A 16157-nucleotide genomic window follows, 5' to 3' on the forward strand; every position below is an offset into this window, starting at 1 on the left:
TATTCTGAAGGTTTATCTACGTGCTCTTATTCTGAAGGTTTATCTACGTGCTCTTATTCTGAAGGTTTATCTACGTGCTCTTATTCTGAAGGTTTCTCTACATGCTCTTATTCTGAAGGTTTATCTGTGTGCTCTTATTCTGAAGGTTTCTCTACATGCTCTTATTCTGAAGGTTTATCTGTGTGCTCTTATTCTGAAGGTTTCGCTACGTGCTCTTATTCTGAAGGTTTCTCTACATGTTCTTATTCTGAAGGTTTATCTACGTGCTCTTATTCTGAAGGTTTATCTACGTGCTCTTATTCTGAAGGTTTATCTACGTGCTCTTATTCTGAAGGTTTATCTGCGTGCTCTTATTCTGAAGGTTTATCTACGTGCTCTTATTCTGAAGGTTTATCTACGTGCTCTTATTCTGAAGGTTTATCTACGTGCTCTTATTCTGAAGGGTTTATCTGTGTGCTCTTATTCTGAAGGGTTTATCTGTGTGCTCTTATTCTGAAGGTTTATATACGTGCTCTTATTCTGAAGGTTTCTCTACATGCTCTTATTCTGAAGGTTTCGCTACGTGCTCTTATTCTGAAGGTTAGGGACGCGCTAACGGTGCTAAAGGAGAGTGTGTAGTACATGCTAACGGTGCTAAAGGAGAGTGTGTAGTACATGCTAACGGTGCTTAAGGAGAGTGTGTAGTACATGCTAACGGTGCTAAAGGAGAGTGTGTAGTACATGCTAACGGTGCTAAAGGAGAGTGTGTAGTACATGCTAACGGTGCTAAAGGAGAGTGTGTAGTACGTGCTAACGGTGCTTAAGGAGAGTGTGTAGTACGTGCTAACGGTGCTTAAGGAGAGTGTGTAGTACGTGCTAACGGTGCTAAAGGAGAGTGTGTAGTACGTGCTAACGGTGCTTAAGGAGAGTGTGTAGTACGTGCTAACGGTGCTTAAGGAGAGTGTGTAGTACGTGCTAACGGTGCTTAAGGAGAGTGTGTAGTACATGCTAACGGTGCTAAAGGAGAGTGTGTAGTACATGCTAACGGTGCTAAAGGAGAGTGTGTAGTACGTGCTAACGGTGCTTAAGGAGAGTGTGTAGTACGTGCTAACGGTGCTTAAGGAGAGTGTGTAGTACATGCTAACGGTGCTAAAGGAGAGTGTGTAGTACATGCTAACGGTGCTAAAGGAGAGTGTGTAGTACATGCTAACGGTGCTAAAGGAGAGTGTGTAGTACGTGCTAACGGTGCTTAAGGAGAGTGTGTAGTACGTGCTAACGGTGCTTAAGGAGAGTGTGTAGTACGTGCTAACGGTGCTTAAGGAGAGTGTGTAGTACATGCTAACGGTGCTAAAGGAGAGTGTGTAGTACATGCTAACGGTGCTAAAGGAGAGTGTGTAGTACATGCTAACGGTGCTAAAGGAGAGTGTGTAGTACATGTTAACGGTGCTTAAGGAGAGTGTGTAGTACATGCTAACGGTGCTTAAGGAGAGTGTGTAGTACATGCTAACGGTGCTAAAGGAGAGTGTGTAGTACATGCTAACGGTGCTAAAGGAGAGTGTGTAGTACATGCTAACGGTGCTAAAGGAGAGTGTGTAGTACATGCTAACGGTGCTTAAGGAGAGTGTGTAGTACATGCTAACGGTGCTAAAGGAGAGTGTGTAGTACATGCTAACGGTGCTTAAGGAGAGTGTGTAGTACGTGCTAACGGTGCTAAAGGAGAGTGTGTAGTACATGCTAACGGTGCTAAAGGAGAGTGTGTAGTACATGCTAACGGTGCTTAAGGAGAGTGTGTAGTACATGCTAACGGTGCTAAAGGAGAGTGTGTAGTACATGCTAACGGTGCTAAAGGAGAGTGTGTAGTACATGCTAACGGTGCTAAAGGAGAGTGTGTAGTACATGCTAACGGTGCTAAAGGAGAGTGTGTAGTACGTGCTAACGGTGCTAAAGGAGAGTGTGTAGTACATGCTAACGGTGCTTAAGGAGAGTGTGTAGTACATGCTAACGGTGCTAAAGGAGAGTGTGTAGTACATGCTAACGGTGCTTAAGGAGAGTGTGTAGTACATGCTAACGGTGCTTAAGGAGAGTGTGTAGTACATGCTAACGGTGCTAAAGGAGAGTGTGTAGTACATGCTAACGGTGCTTAAGGAGAGTGTGTAGTACGTGCTAACGGTGCTAAAGGAGAGTGTGTAGTACATGCTAACGGTGCTTAAGGAGAGTGTGTAGTACATGCTAACGGTGCTTAAGGAGAGTGTGTAGTACATGCTAACGGTGCTTAAGGAGAGTGTGTAGTACATGCTAACGGTGCTAAAGGAGAGTGTGTAGTACATGCTAACGGTGCTAAAGGAGAGTGTGTAGTACATGCTAACGGTGCTAAAGGAGAGTGTGTAGTACATGCTAACGGTGCTAAAGGAGAGTGTGTAGTACATGCTAACGGTGCTTAAGGAGAGTGTGTAGTACATGCTAACGGTGCTTAAGGAGAGTGTGTAGTACATGCTAACGGTGCTAAAGGAGAGTGTGTAGTACATGCTAACGGTGCTAAAGGAGAGTGTGTAGTACATGCTAACGGTGCTTAAGGAGAGTGTGTAGTACATGCTAACGGTGCTAAAGGAGAGTGTGTAGTACGTGCTAACGGTGCTTAAGGAGAGTGTGTAGTACATGCTAACGGTGCTTAAGGAGAGTGTGTAGTACATGCTAACGGTGCTAAAGGAGAGTGTGTAGTACATGCTAACGGTGCTAAAGGAGAGTGTGTAGTACATGCTAACGGTGCTAAAGGAGAGTGTGTAGTACATGCTAACGGTGCTAAAGGAGAGTGTGTAGTACATGCTAACGGTGCTAAAGGAGAGTGTGTAGTACATGCTAACGGTGCTAAAGGAGAGTGTGTAGTACATGCTAACGGTGCTAAAGGAGAGTGTGTAGTACATGCTAACGGTGCTAAAGGAGAGTGTGTAGTACATGCTAACGGTGCTAAAGGAGAGTGTGTAGTACATGCTAACGGTGCTAAAGGAGAGTGTGTAGTACATGCTAACGGTGCTAAAGGAGAGTGTGTAGTACATGCTAACGGTGCTAAAGGAGAGTGTGTAGTACATGCTAACGGTGCTAAAGGAGAGTGTGTAGTACATGGTTGATAGTTCTGGTTTATGACCAATACATTTGTTAATGTCTTTCACAGCAGAACACTCTCAGCCTCAGCCGGACTGATATCACAAAGACTGATTATTAACATGCTAATCAATTATTAAAATGATCTTTATCTCCTAACAGCTGTTTACCTGGCCTCTAGAGCTGGAGCTCTGTCGACAACAAACGACCCCTCTTCTGTGTTCCCAGATACTGCAAACACTGCGAATACTATGATCCCAGATAATGAAAATACTGAACCGCCGGTAAATACTACTGAAGCCCAAAGAAATGTTACCGAACCACCGGGAAAAACGACTGTACTGCCGGAAAATATTACTGAACCAAATCTAGAAGAGACAACTCCAAATCTAGAAGAGACAACTCTACCTACAGGAGGTATAAGTCCAAATCTAGAAGGGACAACTCTACCTACAGGAGGTATAAGTCCAAATCCAGAAGGGACAACTCTACCTACAGGAGGTATAACTCCAAATCCAGAAGGGACAACTCTACCTACAGGAGGTATAACTGCAAATCCAGAAGGGACAACTCTACCTACAGGAGGTATAACTCCAAATCCAGAAGGGACAACTCTACCTACAGGAGGTATAACTCCAAATCCAGAAGGGACAACTCTACCTACAGGAGGTATAAGTCCAAATCTAGAAGGGACAACTCTACCTACAGGAGGTATAACTCCAAATCCAGAAGGGACAACTCTACCTACAGGAGATATAACTCCAAATCCAGAAGGGACAACTCTACCTACAGGAGATATAACTCCAAATCCAGAAGGGACAACTCTACCTACAGGAGATATAACTCCAAATCCAGAAGGGACAACTCTACCTACAGGAGATATAACTCCAAATCCAGAAGGGACAACTCCACCTACAGGAGGTATAACTCCAAATCCAGAAGGGACAACTCTACCTACAGGAGGTATAACTCCAAATCCAGAAGGGACAACTCTACCTACAGGAGATATAACTCCAAATCCAGAAGGGACAACTCTACCTACAGGAGGTATAACTCCAAATCCAGAAGGGACAACTCTACCTACAGGAGGTATAACTCCAAATCCAGAAGGGACAACTCCACCTACAGGAGGTATAACTCCAAATCCAGAAGGGACAACTCTACCTACAGGAGGTATAAGTCCAAATCCAGAAGGGACAACTCTACCTACAGGAGGTATAACTCCAAATCCAGAAGGGACAACTCTACCTACAGGAGGTATAACTCCAAATCCAGAAGGGACAACTCTACCTACAGGAGGTATAACTCCAAATCCAGAAGGGACAACTCTACCTACAGGAGGTATAACTCCAAATCCAGAAGGGACAACTCTACCTACAGGAGATATAACTCCAAATCCAGAAGGGACAACTCTACCTACAGGAGATATAACTCCAAATCCAGAAGGGACAACTCTACCTACAGGAGGTATAACTCCAAATCCAGAAGGGACAACTCTACCTACAGGAGATATAACTCCAAATCCAGAAGGGACAACTCTACCTACAGGAGATATAACTCCAAATCCAGAAGGGACAACTCTACCTACAGGAGGTATAACTCCATATCCAGAAGTGACAAATCCTACTGACTACTGTACTACTTCTCTTCCTCGTACTACTACAACTGCTGTTCGCACTACTACTACTACTACTACTTCTCCTCCTCCTCCTCATACTCCTACTACTACTTCTCCTCCTCCTCCTCATACTCCTACTACTACTTATTCTCCTCCTCCTCCTCATACTCCTACTACTACTTATTCTCCTCCTCCTCCTCATACTCCTACTACTACTACTCCTCCTCCTCCTCATACTCCTACTACTACTTCTCCTCCTCCTCCTCATACTCCTACTACTACTTCTTCTCCTCCTCGTACTACTACTACTTCTTCTCCTCCTCCTCGTACAACTACTACTACTCCCCCCCCACTGGTTTGTGCTAACGGCGGGTTTCCTCTGTCCGGAGTCTGCGTCTGTCCTGATGAGTGGACCGGAAAGAGCTGTTCTGTTGGTGAGTCGGTTTAGAACCAGCAGCACTATTCACTACTCTTTACCATTAGTAACATCAGAATCATTTCAGCCACTCAGTTTCTACTCGTTAAGAGATATGTTTTTCTTCAGAAATTATAGCTGATTACCCTTTTTTTGCAGTTTAAAGATGATGTTATCAACATAAAAATACTTCAACCTCTCAGAATATACAGCTTTTTACCCAGGCTGTCCCTCTGAATCTCTGTCCTCTTTACTCATCTCGTCCTCAGCAAACTTCTGCCGGCCTCAGAAGTTGGGCAAGTATAATTTCCCACAAACACCCATCGGCTGGTTTGCGTATTCCGAGGAGATCTGTCAAACCGGATCCAGCGGTGGTGAGTTCCTACTGAAAGTTAATTTATGTAAATCCCAAAATATTCCACAGTGTGTGAGTCCAACACTTCAATATGTTTCCGTCCAGCCGGGAAACCGCAGGCCTCGACGCAATGCTCCAACAGGACCGGAGCCCCGGGTTTCCAGAATCCTCCGCAGATCTTCCTCTGCGACCAGACGCTCACTGACATCCAAAAAAACGTGAGTCCCGATTTCTCTGGAATGTAACTCCACTCTGCCAGCTCTGACACTTTTTAGTTTGTATCTACCGTCTCTCCTCTCAGATCACCAACTCAGCAGATTTAGAGGCCTTGGCGTCCAGCACTCAGATCCTCACCTCCAACCCTGAGGAGCTGACGGCTGCCGACATCGAGACCGCCACTGAGATTGCCAACACCCTGCTGAGGTCCCCGTACGCTGAGGAGGTAAAAACAGAAACAGAGAAGCCCACGATATCCCCCTGTAAACAACAGTAAGAATACCCTCTAGAACCCAGTAACATTAGGATCCTCTAGAACAGGCATGGGCAAACTAAGGCCCGCGGGCCATATACGGCCAGTATGGCATTTTAATCCGGCCCGTCGAATATTGGAGCAAAATTGTCCAAATTAGAGTAAAGACCGCATTCATTTAGCATTTTTCCTGCAATACCCGGCATTTCAGTTGATCCCACTAGATGGCGCACTCTAGACACAACCGGCAAGATCTAAGAACCAAATACGTCACGCTTACATTGGAGGAGGTCGAGATTCACCTGAGCAAGAACAGTTCATGGTGAATACATCACATCACATGTCACTTGATAGACACTTTTATCCAAAGCGACTTACATAGTCAATACTGTGGGCAATCCCCACAGGAGCAATTTGGGGTCAAGTGTCTCAGGGACACAACGACATGCTGACTGCAGTGGGGTTTGAACCCGTGACCCCCCTGATCCCAACACCAAGGCTCTATCCACTGCGCCACATGCCTCCCCAATACAAGTTGAAGCAAGCAGTAGCGCTGAGCAAAGTGACTAGAGCCCGACCACACACTTATAAAAAACACTTATATAAAGTCAGGCAACACTAACAGGCTCAGTGTGATTCTGTTTGTCTGATCTTTCTTTAATAACCATCCGTTCCCTGTGATTGACCATTAGAAGCACACCTTCTCCTGTTGTTTTGTATTATTGCAGCTATCGGATGGAATCAATACATGGGCTCCATGTGGCCATCACAAGTCAAATCATAACGAAAACTACGCCGGTAAAATATGCGTGTAGAAAACGGCTTATGCCACAATATGATAGCAACAAGTCAAGATAGTCTGATTAGCTTTGGTTGCTATGCTAACATCACCTGTGGAGCACCAGAGAAACTTTCAGAACAGCCGTTGTGATGCCAAACAGCATTCAGACTGAAACACATTCACTGATGGGGATATGGATCAGCTGCTTGTGTGACAGTTGGACAGTGAAGACTTTCCAGCGGCCGTGAGTTAACAGGACACTGAACGAGCAGCACTGCAGCGGGCGGTAATGCAGCTGAACCACATTAATAAACAATGCACCACGGCACTGGAGAAAGGTACAAGGTTGGAGAAGTAGTTCTTTCATTTCATCTGGCTTTGTATGATAAAAACTACCCCACGCAGTCCTCTATTGATGTTGTTGTGAGTGTGCGGAGAAAATCAGCAACGTAAAACCCTGTGTGGGTCAGAAGAAGACACGTAAACGGTTACGTCATGACGTAAACAGTTACGTCATGACGTAAACGGTGACGCAACAACTCACCTCTGAACCCGCATCTGAAACAATGAGTGGACCAAAGAAAATAAAAGACGACAATGAGTGCCGAGTGTTTAATGAGGAGTGGGCAGCTAAATATTTGTTCACCGAAGTGCGATATAAGGCTGTCTTATTTGCCAAGAAACCGTTGCGTTTTTCAAAGAATACAATATCAGCCGCCACTTTCCCACCATCTGCTACTGGCCCGGCCCGTCTGTCAAATTGTAAAACTCATAGTGGCCCCTGAGCCAACAGGTTTGCCCACCCCTGCTCTAGAACCAGTGACATTAGGACCCTCTAGAACCAGTGACATTAGGACCCTTTAGGACTCATTCCCTCCTGAAGAGTATGTTGAGTTCTCGGTTCTCACGGTGATGTTTGTCTGCAGAGCGTCAAGGTGTCGGCGGTGGCAACAGTCAGCCAGCTGCTGAATGCCAGCTTTCAGAGCGAGGGGAGCGAGGCCAACCTGGAGTAAGACTTATACATTATATACAGTTTATATATTATATACAGTTTATACATTATATACAGTTTAAACATTATATACAGTTTATATATTATATACAGTTTAAACCAGACCTACAGTGCTCATTCATTCTGTCTGTGGTGCCTTCAGCCTCATGCTGACGTTGGACGAGCTCTCGCAGAACCTCAGTCTGGTCCAACCCAACTTGGTTCTCCAGGCAGCGCAGATCCCTGCTGCCAGCACCAAGGGGGTCCAGTTCACCGCGCTGTCAGGTCAGAACCAGAACCTGGTACTGTTAGTGATCCAAAAGAAGATACATTTGATAAATAATAACCCTCTTTTCCCGGTGTGTTCAGGGACATCGGGGAGTTTCGTCCCGGACCGGATTAAGCTGAACGACAACACGTCGGACATCGTGGTTGAAGACGGGTTCGTAGCCGACGCCGTGATCTTTGTGCGCCTCACAGCAGGTGAGCCTCGCCTGGTTCTCAGGGTATTTCTCTTTATCAAAATAAATAAATCATATTGAAATGTTTCAGTTTATCAAAGCAATTAAAGGTTATGAACATTTTAACATTAATAATATCATTTCCTATTATATTTCCACATTCATTTATTGTATTATTATATATATTTTTATTATTTACGTTCTATTAATTCCTTGTGCAGAAAAAAAGTAAAAAATAATAGCTAAACAATTTAGTGGAAAAAAAATATAGGATTTCTTGTGGTTTCAGCCCAGGCCGCCGCCGCCCCGGTTGCCGCCCCCCCGGACTCCAACGTGTCGCTCGGCTTCGTGCTTTACCAGAACGACCGCTTCTTCCAGTCGAGGCTCTACAAGAGGCGCCGGGCCCCCATCAGGGTCCTCTCGGCCAGCATCGGGAGTCCGGGGGGCTGGAGGGGGGGGGCCCAACGCGTGGAGATGCTCTTCAGACCTGCAGTGAGGAAAATAAACACTTTAATGTGGGAATACTTTGAGTTCAAAGTCTGAATATATTTGGATATTTGGAGTAAACTGTTAACTGAGACATGGAGAAGAAGTTTATGAAATATTACTCCAGCTTTTTGCTTCCTTTATTTAATGATTAACCCTTTTATTTCCGTCTATAAACTGATATCATAAACATTTAGTTTATGGTTTGTTTTTTAGGTCGGATGACGATCAGCTGTGGGAATATTTTCTGTTGTTGTGAAGAAACCTGGTGACGTGAGAAACAAACCTGAGATACTTTATCAGTGTTCCCTATGGAGAGAGGCTTTTATTTTGAAGTGTAACAACTTCATTCTCAATGTTTAAAACTAGTAATGGAAAATGTTAAAACACTGAAGACATTTGACCGTTCTGTGTAGTCCTTGCCCAGTATCAAAGACATGTTAGATACATGTTAGATACGTTCTTACCTGCTGCAGGTGATGGAGGGCACGTCTCTGCACGACTTCGCCTGTGTTTTCTGGAAATACGACCTCCAGGACTGGAGCACGGACGGCTGCTGGAAGGGAAACGCCTCGGACGGACTGCTGAGATGTTTCTGTAACCACACCACCAACTTCGCTGCTCTCTGGGTGAACAGCAGTTTGTACAATAACATAAAGCAGATTATTAGATACTACAGAGTGAGTCTAAAGGAGGATGTTGGTTCAGTCTTTCAGGGAGGAGTACGAATACGCAGAAGCCCTCGGGGTGGTTTCTACCGTCGGACTCTCCTTCTCTATTCTGGGTTTGGTCATTACCATAATTCACCACATTAAAGACAAGTAAGACTCCACCATTCCTCATATCAGTGTTTCAGTTTTTCAGCGTAATGCTGCAGAGACAGGACTGATTGGTGTGTATTTATTCTGTAGATATTATACGTTAGGACTTTATTCTGTAGATATTATACGTTAGGACTTTATTCTGTAGATATTATACGTTAGGACTTTATTCTGTAGATATTATATACTAAGCCTGATTGTTGAGTAGCTTTCAGAGGACCTCTGGGATGAGTGTGAGTCGCAGGAACTCCCAGCTGGCTCTGCTGAGCACCTGCTTCAGTCTGCTGGCATTTATCCTCACCTTCCTCTCCGGCGTGGGGAACCACCGCCCGTCCGGCGTTCCTGAGGTCGAGGCGGAGAGGAACGTCGTGCCAAACTCTGACGAACACGTGGATCCGGACTCAGGGTGGTGTTCTGCGGTGGCCGCTCTGCTTCACTTCTTCCTGCTGGCCACCTTCATGTGGAACAGCCTGTACGGAACCCAGCTGGTGCTTCTGGTCCGGAGGCTGCGCCAAGACCCGCCTCCTCACTGGACCTCGCTCAGCGTGGCCCTGGGCTGGGGTAAGGGGCTCCTATGAGTCATACCCAGCGGTACGATTCATACCCAGCAGCACAAGTCATACCCTGGGGCACGAGTCATACCATGAGGTATAAGTCATACCCTGGGGCACGAGTCATACCCTGGGGCACGAGTCATACCCAGGGGTATGAGTCATACCCTGGGGCACGAGTCATACCCTGGGCCACGAGTCATACCCTGGGGCACGAGTCATACCCTGGGGCACGAGTCATACCCTGGGGCACGAGTCATACCGTGGGGTACGAGTTATACCCAGGGGCACGAGTCATACCATGGGATACGAGCATAGACTGTATATATAAATGGACGTAGTGTCCGTGACGCCACCCATAGAATTCTGCAGAGCTGCCGAGAAGCCCTTAGTAGGCGGAGTCGGCAACTAACGGCTTGACAGCGACGTCAGAGTCTAATCCTGCCTGCTGCCTCCGAACTGGAAGTAAACAGAGCTAGCTCAGGCTAAGAAGCTAAGCTAACATGAAATACATGCATACTAGGGATGTGCATCTCCATCACTGACGCCGATGCGATGCGCATCTCGATACGTTGCCACGATACGATACATTAACGATACCTTTGAAACACCAGGCGATGCGATACGATACGATTCACCCCTGTTGCGATACAGTTCGATACGATTTGATTCAACATTATGCGATTCGGGGCGATACGATGCGATTCAACACGATGCAAAAATAATGATACTTCAATATGGTACGACAGAGGATTTTTGTTTTATTCCTGATATGCAGCAAATCATACATTAACAAAAAAGTGCTTTACAAATTTGGTACTGCACATCCCATCATGCCCTTTATTTATTTACCTTTAAAAGCTCTCCAGAGTACAATGTTATAACACCTCACAGTTAAACTATGTAAGGATGCATTGCTCATGATTAACAATGTGCAAATAACAGCTACCATAGAGCAATGCCCATACAGCTGCCAGCCTGATGTGCTGAACACTCAGAGGCTAACTCACCAGTGAGCAGAAAGCAGTGGTTTCTATCTGAACAATAAAGAAAACAAATAACCTTTCACAAACAGGTATTTCATAACTGCTTACAGTAAGGAAGACATTTAAATTATTATTGGCCGTCACAGGCTGCTGTAAGCTAAACACCTCTCTCTGACAGAACACCTCACAGAGTGATTTAACTCATATGTCTCACTTTCAGGTTTCTCTTTTCAGCCGCAGACCCCATGTCGCCTCTTTATGTGCGTCGCTAAGTTCCTCGTACTACTTGTGTACTTTAAAGCGGCTCGGCATCGTTAACAATTTGCGAGTGATTTTTCAAGTTGACCGTCTGTAGTAATAATGCCGCGCACATATACCATCAGGACGTTACTGATGGGGTGCGGCTGCGGAGTGATACTGTGTGTATGCAAGTCCGCATCTAGGACGGATCTATGTATCATGGCTGTAGACCTGTAATAAAGACACCTCATACAAAGGTCTACGGATACCTTATTACTCTCCATGACCTGCGGTCAACTATATAGCATAAAGGACTATTACACCGTCTTTCTTGAACAATCCGAAGTGTTGCCAAACGTTTGATTTGTAGGTATTTTTCGCTGCGCTGTGTTTCTCTTTCTGAACTTCCGTGTGTGTTGATAACTGAGACTCTCGGCCTCCGTAGTGGCGAAGCAAATATCAAAGATTGTCTCTGCTGAGCGTTGACAAGATGAGGGGATTTTATATGAATGAATCGTTTTTTTACCGATGCAAAGACGCTACGCAATCGATGCATCGCGATTTCAACCCGGTTCAACCCAAACTGTAGCCGATGTGCACTCTTTCAAATGGTGCACTCGCATCTTGAACGTTTATGCCGGTGCACCGATGCGAATCGGTGAGTCTTAACATCTCTAATGCATACCAAGTTACTGCTAACAGTGTAGTTCCCATATAAACGTTATATTCATAATCAAATGAGACAATCTGCAAGAGAATTAGCTATATTTTGTTATTCTTAATGCTTGTCATTCACACGTTAAGAAAAGAAGTACCGATACATAGCAGAACAATTGTGGCGATGTTCAGCTTACTACAGCAGGCGAACCAAGTCTGCATTTCACTGCATTCCTTGATCTCCAGTTATAACGACAGACTCCATCGCCCGGAGCTAACGGAGCCGCAGTGGGCTAGCTCCGGGACGCAGGCTTGAGCTAGCTCCCTGCGTCTCCGTTAGCTCCGGCGGCCACCACTGGGATAATTGGGTCCCCTATTAACATTTGCTCCCGTTTAGCATTATGGGCGTCATAGCCATAGACTATAAAAGTCTTACCCAAGGCTGAATCATAAACTAAAATGTATATGTATGAATAAAGGGTTACATCCTTAGCTGGCTAATAAGTAACAAGCTAAGCTACCAAGCACACAAACACCTGCGAACGGGACATGTATAATATTATCATTTTAGACTTCTTGGAAATTCTGTTAGTACATTCAAGCGCACAGCACGACATTTTAATTGTCTGGTATTTGTAACAATATTCCCTAAAAGGCACCATCACCACGAACACGGCTAAAGCTAAAGGGTCAAGTACAGCACTATGACTAACTAACGTTGTAGCCTCTATGGTTGTAGCCTAGCAGAGTGGACAAGTTGCTGTTAGCTGACAGTGAGGCATGTACATGTCCATCAAAGTGACCACGCCCTAATTTATGCAAAAACGTTAAGACCTAATATAAATAAAAGGGTCGTGTTAGAAAACAATTCACTCACAGATTCATAATCATGAAGGTGGAATCTAACTATATCGATAATAATATTTATTGCATCCATGGGTAGAAACAGGTTTTATTCTGCTGTAAAGTTGGGCATTTTAACATTTTGGGGGTCTTTGGAAATTGCTCCTTTCTGCAGTCAGTCCCTAGCGGCCCATGTATGAACTGCAGTGTGTTGCACTTCCGTATTGGCGTCCCGGCTGTTCCCCAGAGTTTGCCGCTTGGATACGAGTCATACCCTGGGGCACGAGTCATACCCTGGGGCACGAGTCATACCCTGGGGTACGAGTCATACCCAGGAGTACGAGTCATACCATGGGGTACGAGTCATACCCAGGAGTACGAGTCATACCATGGGGTACGAGTCACACCCAGGGGTACGAGTCATACCATGGGGTACGAGTCATACCCAGGAGTACGAGTCATACCCTGGGGCACGAGTCATACCCTGGGGTACGAGTCATACCCAGGGGTACGAGTCATACCATGGGGTACGAGTCATACCCAGGGGTACGAGTCATACCATGGGGTACGACTCATACCCAGGAGTACGAGTCATACCATGGGGTACGAGTCATACCCTGGGGCACGAGTCATACCCAGGAGTACGAGTCATACCCTGGGGCACGAGTCATACCCTGGGGCACGAGTCATACCCTGGGGTACGAGTCATACCCAGGGGTACGAGTCATACCATGGGGTACGAGTCATACCCAGGGGTACGAGTCATACCATGGGGTACGAGTCATACCCAGGAGTACGAGTCATACCCAGGAGTACGAGTCATACCCTGGGGCACGAGTCATACCCTGGGGCACGAGTCATACCCTGGGGTACGAGTCATACCCAGGGGTACGAGTCATACCATGGGGTACGAGTCATACCCAGGGGTACGAGTCATACCATGGGGTACGAGTCATACCCAGGAGTACGAGTCATACCCTGGGGCACGAGTCATACCCTGGGGCACGAGTCATACCCTGGGGTACGAGTCATACCCAGGGGTACGAGTCATACCATGGGGTATGAGTCATACCCAGGGGTACGAGTCATACCATGGGGTACGACTCATACCCAGGAGTACGAGTCATACCATGGGGTACGAGTCATACCCTGGGGCACGAGTCATACCCTGGGGCACGAGTCATACCCAGGAGTACGAGTCATACCCTGGGGCACGAGTCATACCCTGGGGCACGAGTCATACCCTGGGGTACGAGTCATACCCAGGGGTACGAGTCATACCATGGGGTACGAGTCATACCCAGGGGTACGAGTCATACCATGGGGTACGAGTCATACCCAGGAGTACGAGTCATACCATGGGGTACGAGTCATACCCTGGGTCACGAGTCATACCCTGGGGCACGAGTCATACCCAGGGGTACAAATCATACCCAGGGGTACGACTTCAGGGTCTGTTTGCTGAACAAGTGCCACAGAAACCTGCTGAATGATAACATATTTATATATTTTCTCCCTCCAGGAGTCCCGGCCATCATCATGGCGGTCACTTTGGGCACCACCTACAGGCCAGATAACCCTCTGGGATACAGACAGGAGGAATTGTGAGTCCATCACTAATAATTATAATTTACTGATATATTCTGATTATATAACTAACTGCAGTTCATCCTGTAGCTGCTGGCTGGCGGCTGTGGATAAGAAGAAGCAGTTTGACTTCAGGAAACCCATGTTCTGGGCCTTCCTGCTTCCTGTGGCTCTGATTTTAATCTACAACGTGGCTCTGCTGGTGCTGGCCTCTCTGACCATCTGCCGGACCGACACCACGCTCAAAAGGTCAGAAAACAGGAACCTTTTCAATTACTAGAAACTCCCTGAGGATAATCATTGATATTAAATATGTTTCAGCTCGAGACCTCGGACTCTGTGGAAGAAGTTCCTGATCAGTTTCTCTCTGGCGGTGCTGCTCGGGGTCTCCTGGTCTCTGGGGTATTTGGTGCTGGTCACCTCAGGAAACACTAACCTGGTGTTCAGCGTGCTGTTCTGTGTCTGCACCACCACACAGGTACTGAGGCACTGTCAGGAGCACTTCATGTACTCCAAGTGACCACGGTGATAGAGATGTAAACGTAGCATGTTGAGAAAAAGTCTAAACGTTTTCTACGTTTTAAGGGCAGTTTTCAGACAGATTTGTGGACAGTTCCCACAAATAACATTTGGTCCAGATTTTACCAAATGTATTGCAGCCCAAGTATTTTCTGTTATGTTTTCGGACTCTTTTCAGACTTTCCTCGGACAGTTCCCATCCTTCTTTGTGACAGCAATGGGACATTTTCCCAGGCTAGTTTGAGTCTCTCCGAACAGTATTTCTCAGCATTACCTCCGTCTTCTTCTTCTTGTGTTTCAGGGGTTTCAGATCTTCGTCCTCTTCACCGCCCGGACGCCTTCCTTCAGAGCCGTCTTGTCTCGCTCTCTTCAGTTCGTCTCGTCCGTCAACATCCAGCTCAAAGAGACCAAGTACCGGCTGCAGAGGACCTGGGGGACGTCCAGCAACGAGTCTTACCGGGACGTCAGCCTGTGACCTGAAACACAAAACAACCGGTATCATAGCCCCAAAAACTAAGAAGACGAGTCGGGCTGATGAGACCCGACGTGAGGACAGAGTATTATTACATTAAATTACATTTAGCTGAGGCTTTTATCCAAAGAGACTTACAGTAAGTGCATTCGACCAACAAGATACAACCTTGAAGAAAACAGAATCATAAAAGTTCATCAGGTTTCATAGAGCCAAACATTTCAAGTGCTACTCAACTGGCTCTAGATCAGCCAGCCCTTTATTAGTATATAAGTGCTTTGTTAGTAATTCTGTCTCTGGAAGTGGAGTCCAAAGAGATGAGCTTTCAGTCTGAAGAAGATGTGTAAGCTTTCTGCTGTCCTGATTTCAATGGGGAGCTCATTCCACCATTTTGGAGCCAGGATAGCAAACCCACGTGTTTCTGCTGATGGGAACTTGGGTCCCCCTCGCAGTGCGGGTGCAGAGAGCTGTTTGGCTGATGCAGAGCGGAGTGCACGTGCTGGGGTGTACGGTTTAACCATGTCCTGGATGTAGGAAGGGCCAGATCCATTCACAGCATGGTACGCAAGTACCAGTGTCTTGAAGTGGATTATTATATATTATTATTATTATAACCATGGCGAACAAAACAAATATAAACTCCTGTTGGACTGGTTTTCTCTTCAGTGTACGGATAACTTCTGATGATATTTATATAAACTCACAGTGATTTCAGTTTTTATTGTTCTGAAGTTATTTAAAATGCTATTTTATGAAGTGTCTTATCTTAAATTATAAGAACAATTAAAAAATTGGATTGTAATTGTTTTATGGCTCTTTCATCTTTG

The 16157-nt window shown here is 45.9% G+C and overlaps 1 protein-coding gene across 1 annotated transcript; it reads left to right on the forward strand.

Moving 5' to 3' along the window:
* Window positions 1–4172: 4172 nt before the first annotated feature.
* adgrg7.1 (adhesion G protein-coupled receptor G7, tandem duplicate 1) lies at window positions 4173–16132 on the forward strand (the record flags this gene model as incomplete). Its single annotated transcript, XM_079673412.1, has 15 exons — window positions 4173–5130; window positions 5381–5485; window positions 5572–5684; window positions 5768–5908; window positions 7643–7725; window positions 7871–7992; window positions 8077–8190; window positions 8458–8660; window positions 9131–9283; window positions 9363–9475; window positions 9684–10036; window positions 14275–14356; window positions 14430–14588; window positions 14661–14817; window positions 15160–16132. Coding segments are annotated over 15 exons (3030 nt in total), but the record flags the coding sequence as incomplete, so codon positions are not given.
* Window positions 16133–16157: the final 25 nt, after the last annotated feature.

The sequence above is a fragment of the Notothenia rossii genome (genome assembly GCF_949606895.1).
Source record: "Notothenia rossii genome assembly, chromosome: 3".
NCBI lineage: Eukaryota > Metazoa > Chordata > Actinopteri > Perciformes > Nototheniidae > Notothenia > Notothenia rossii.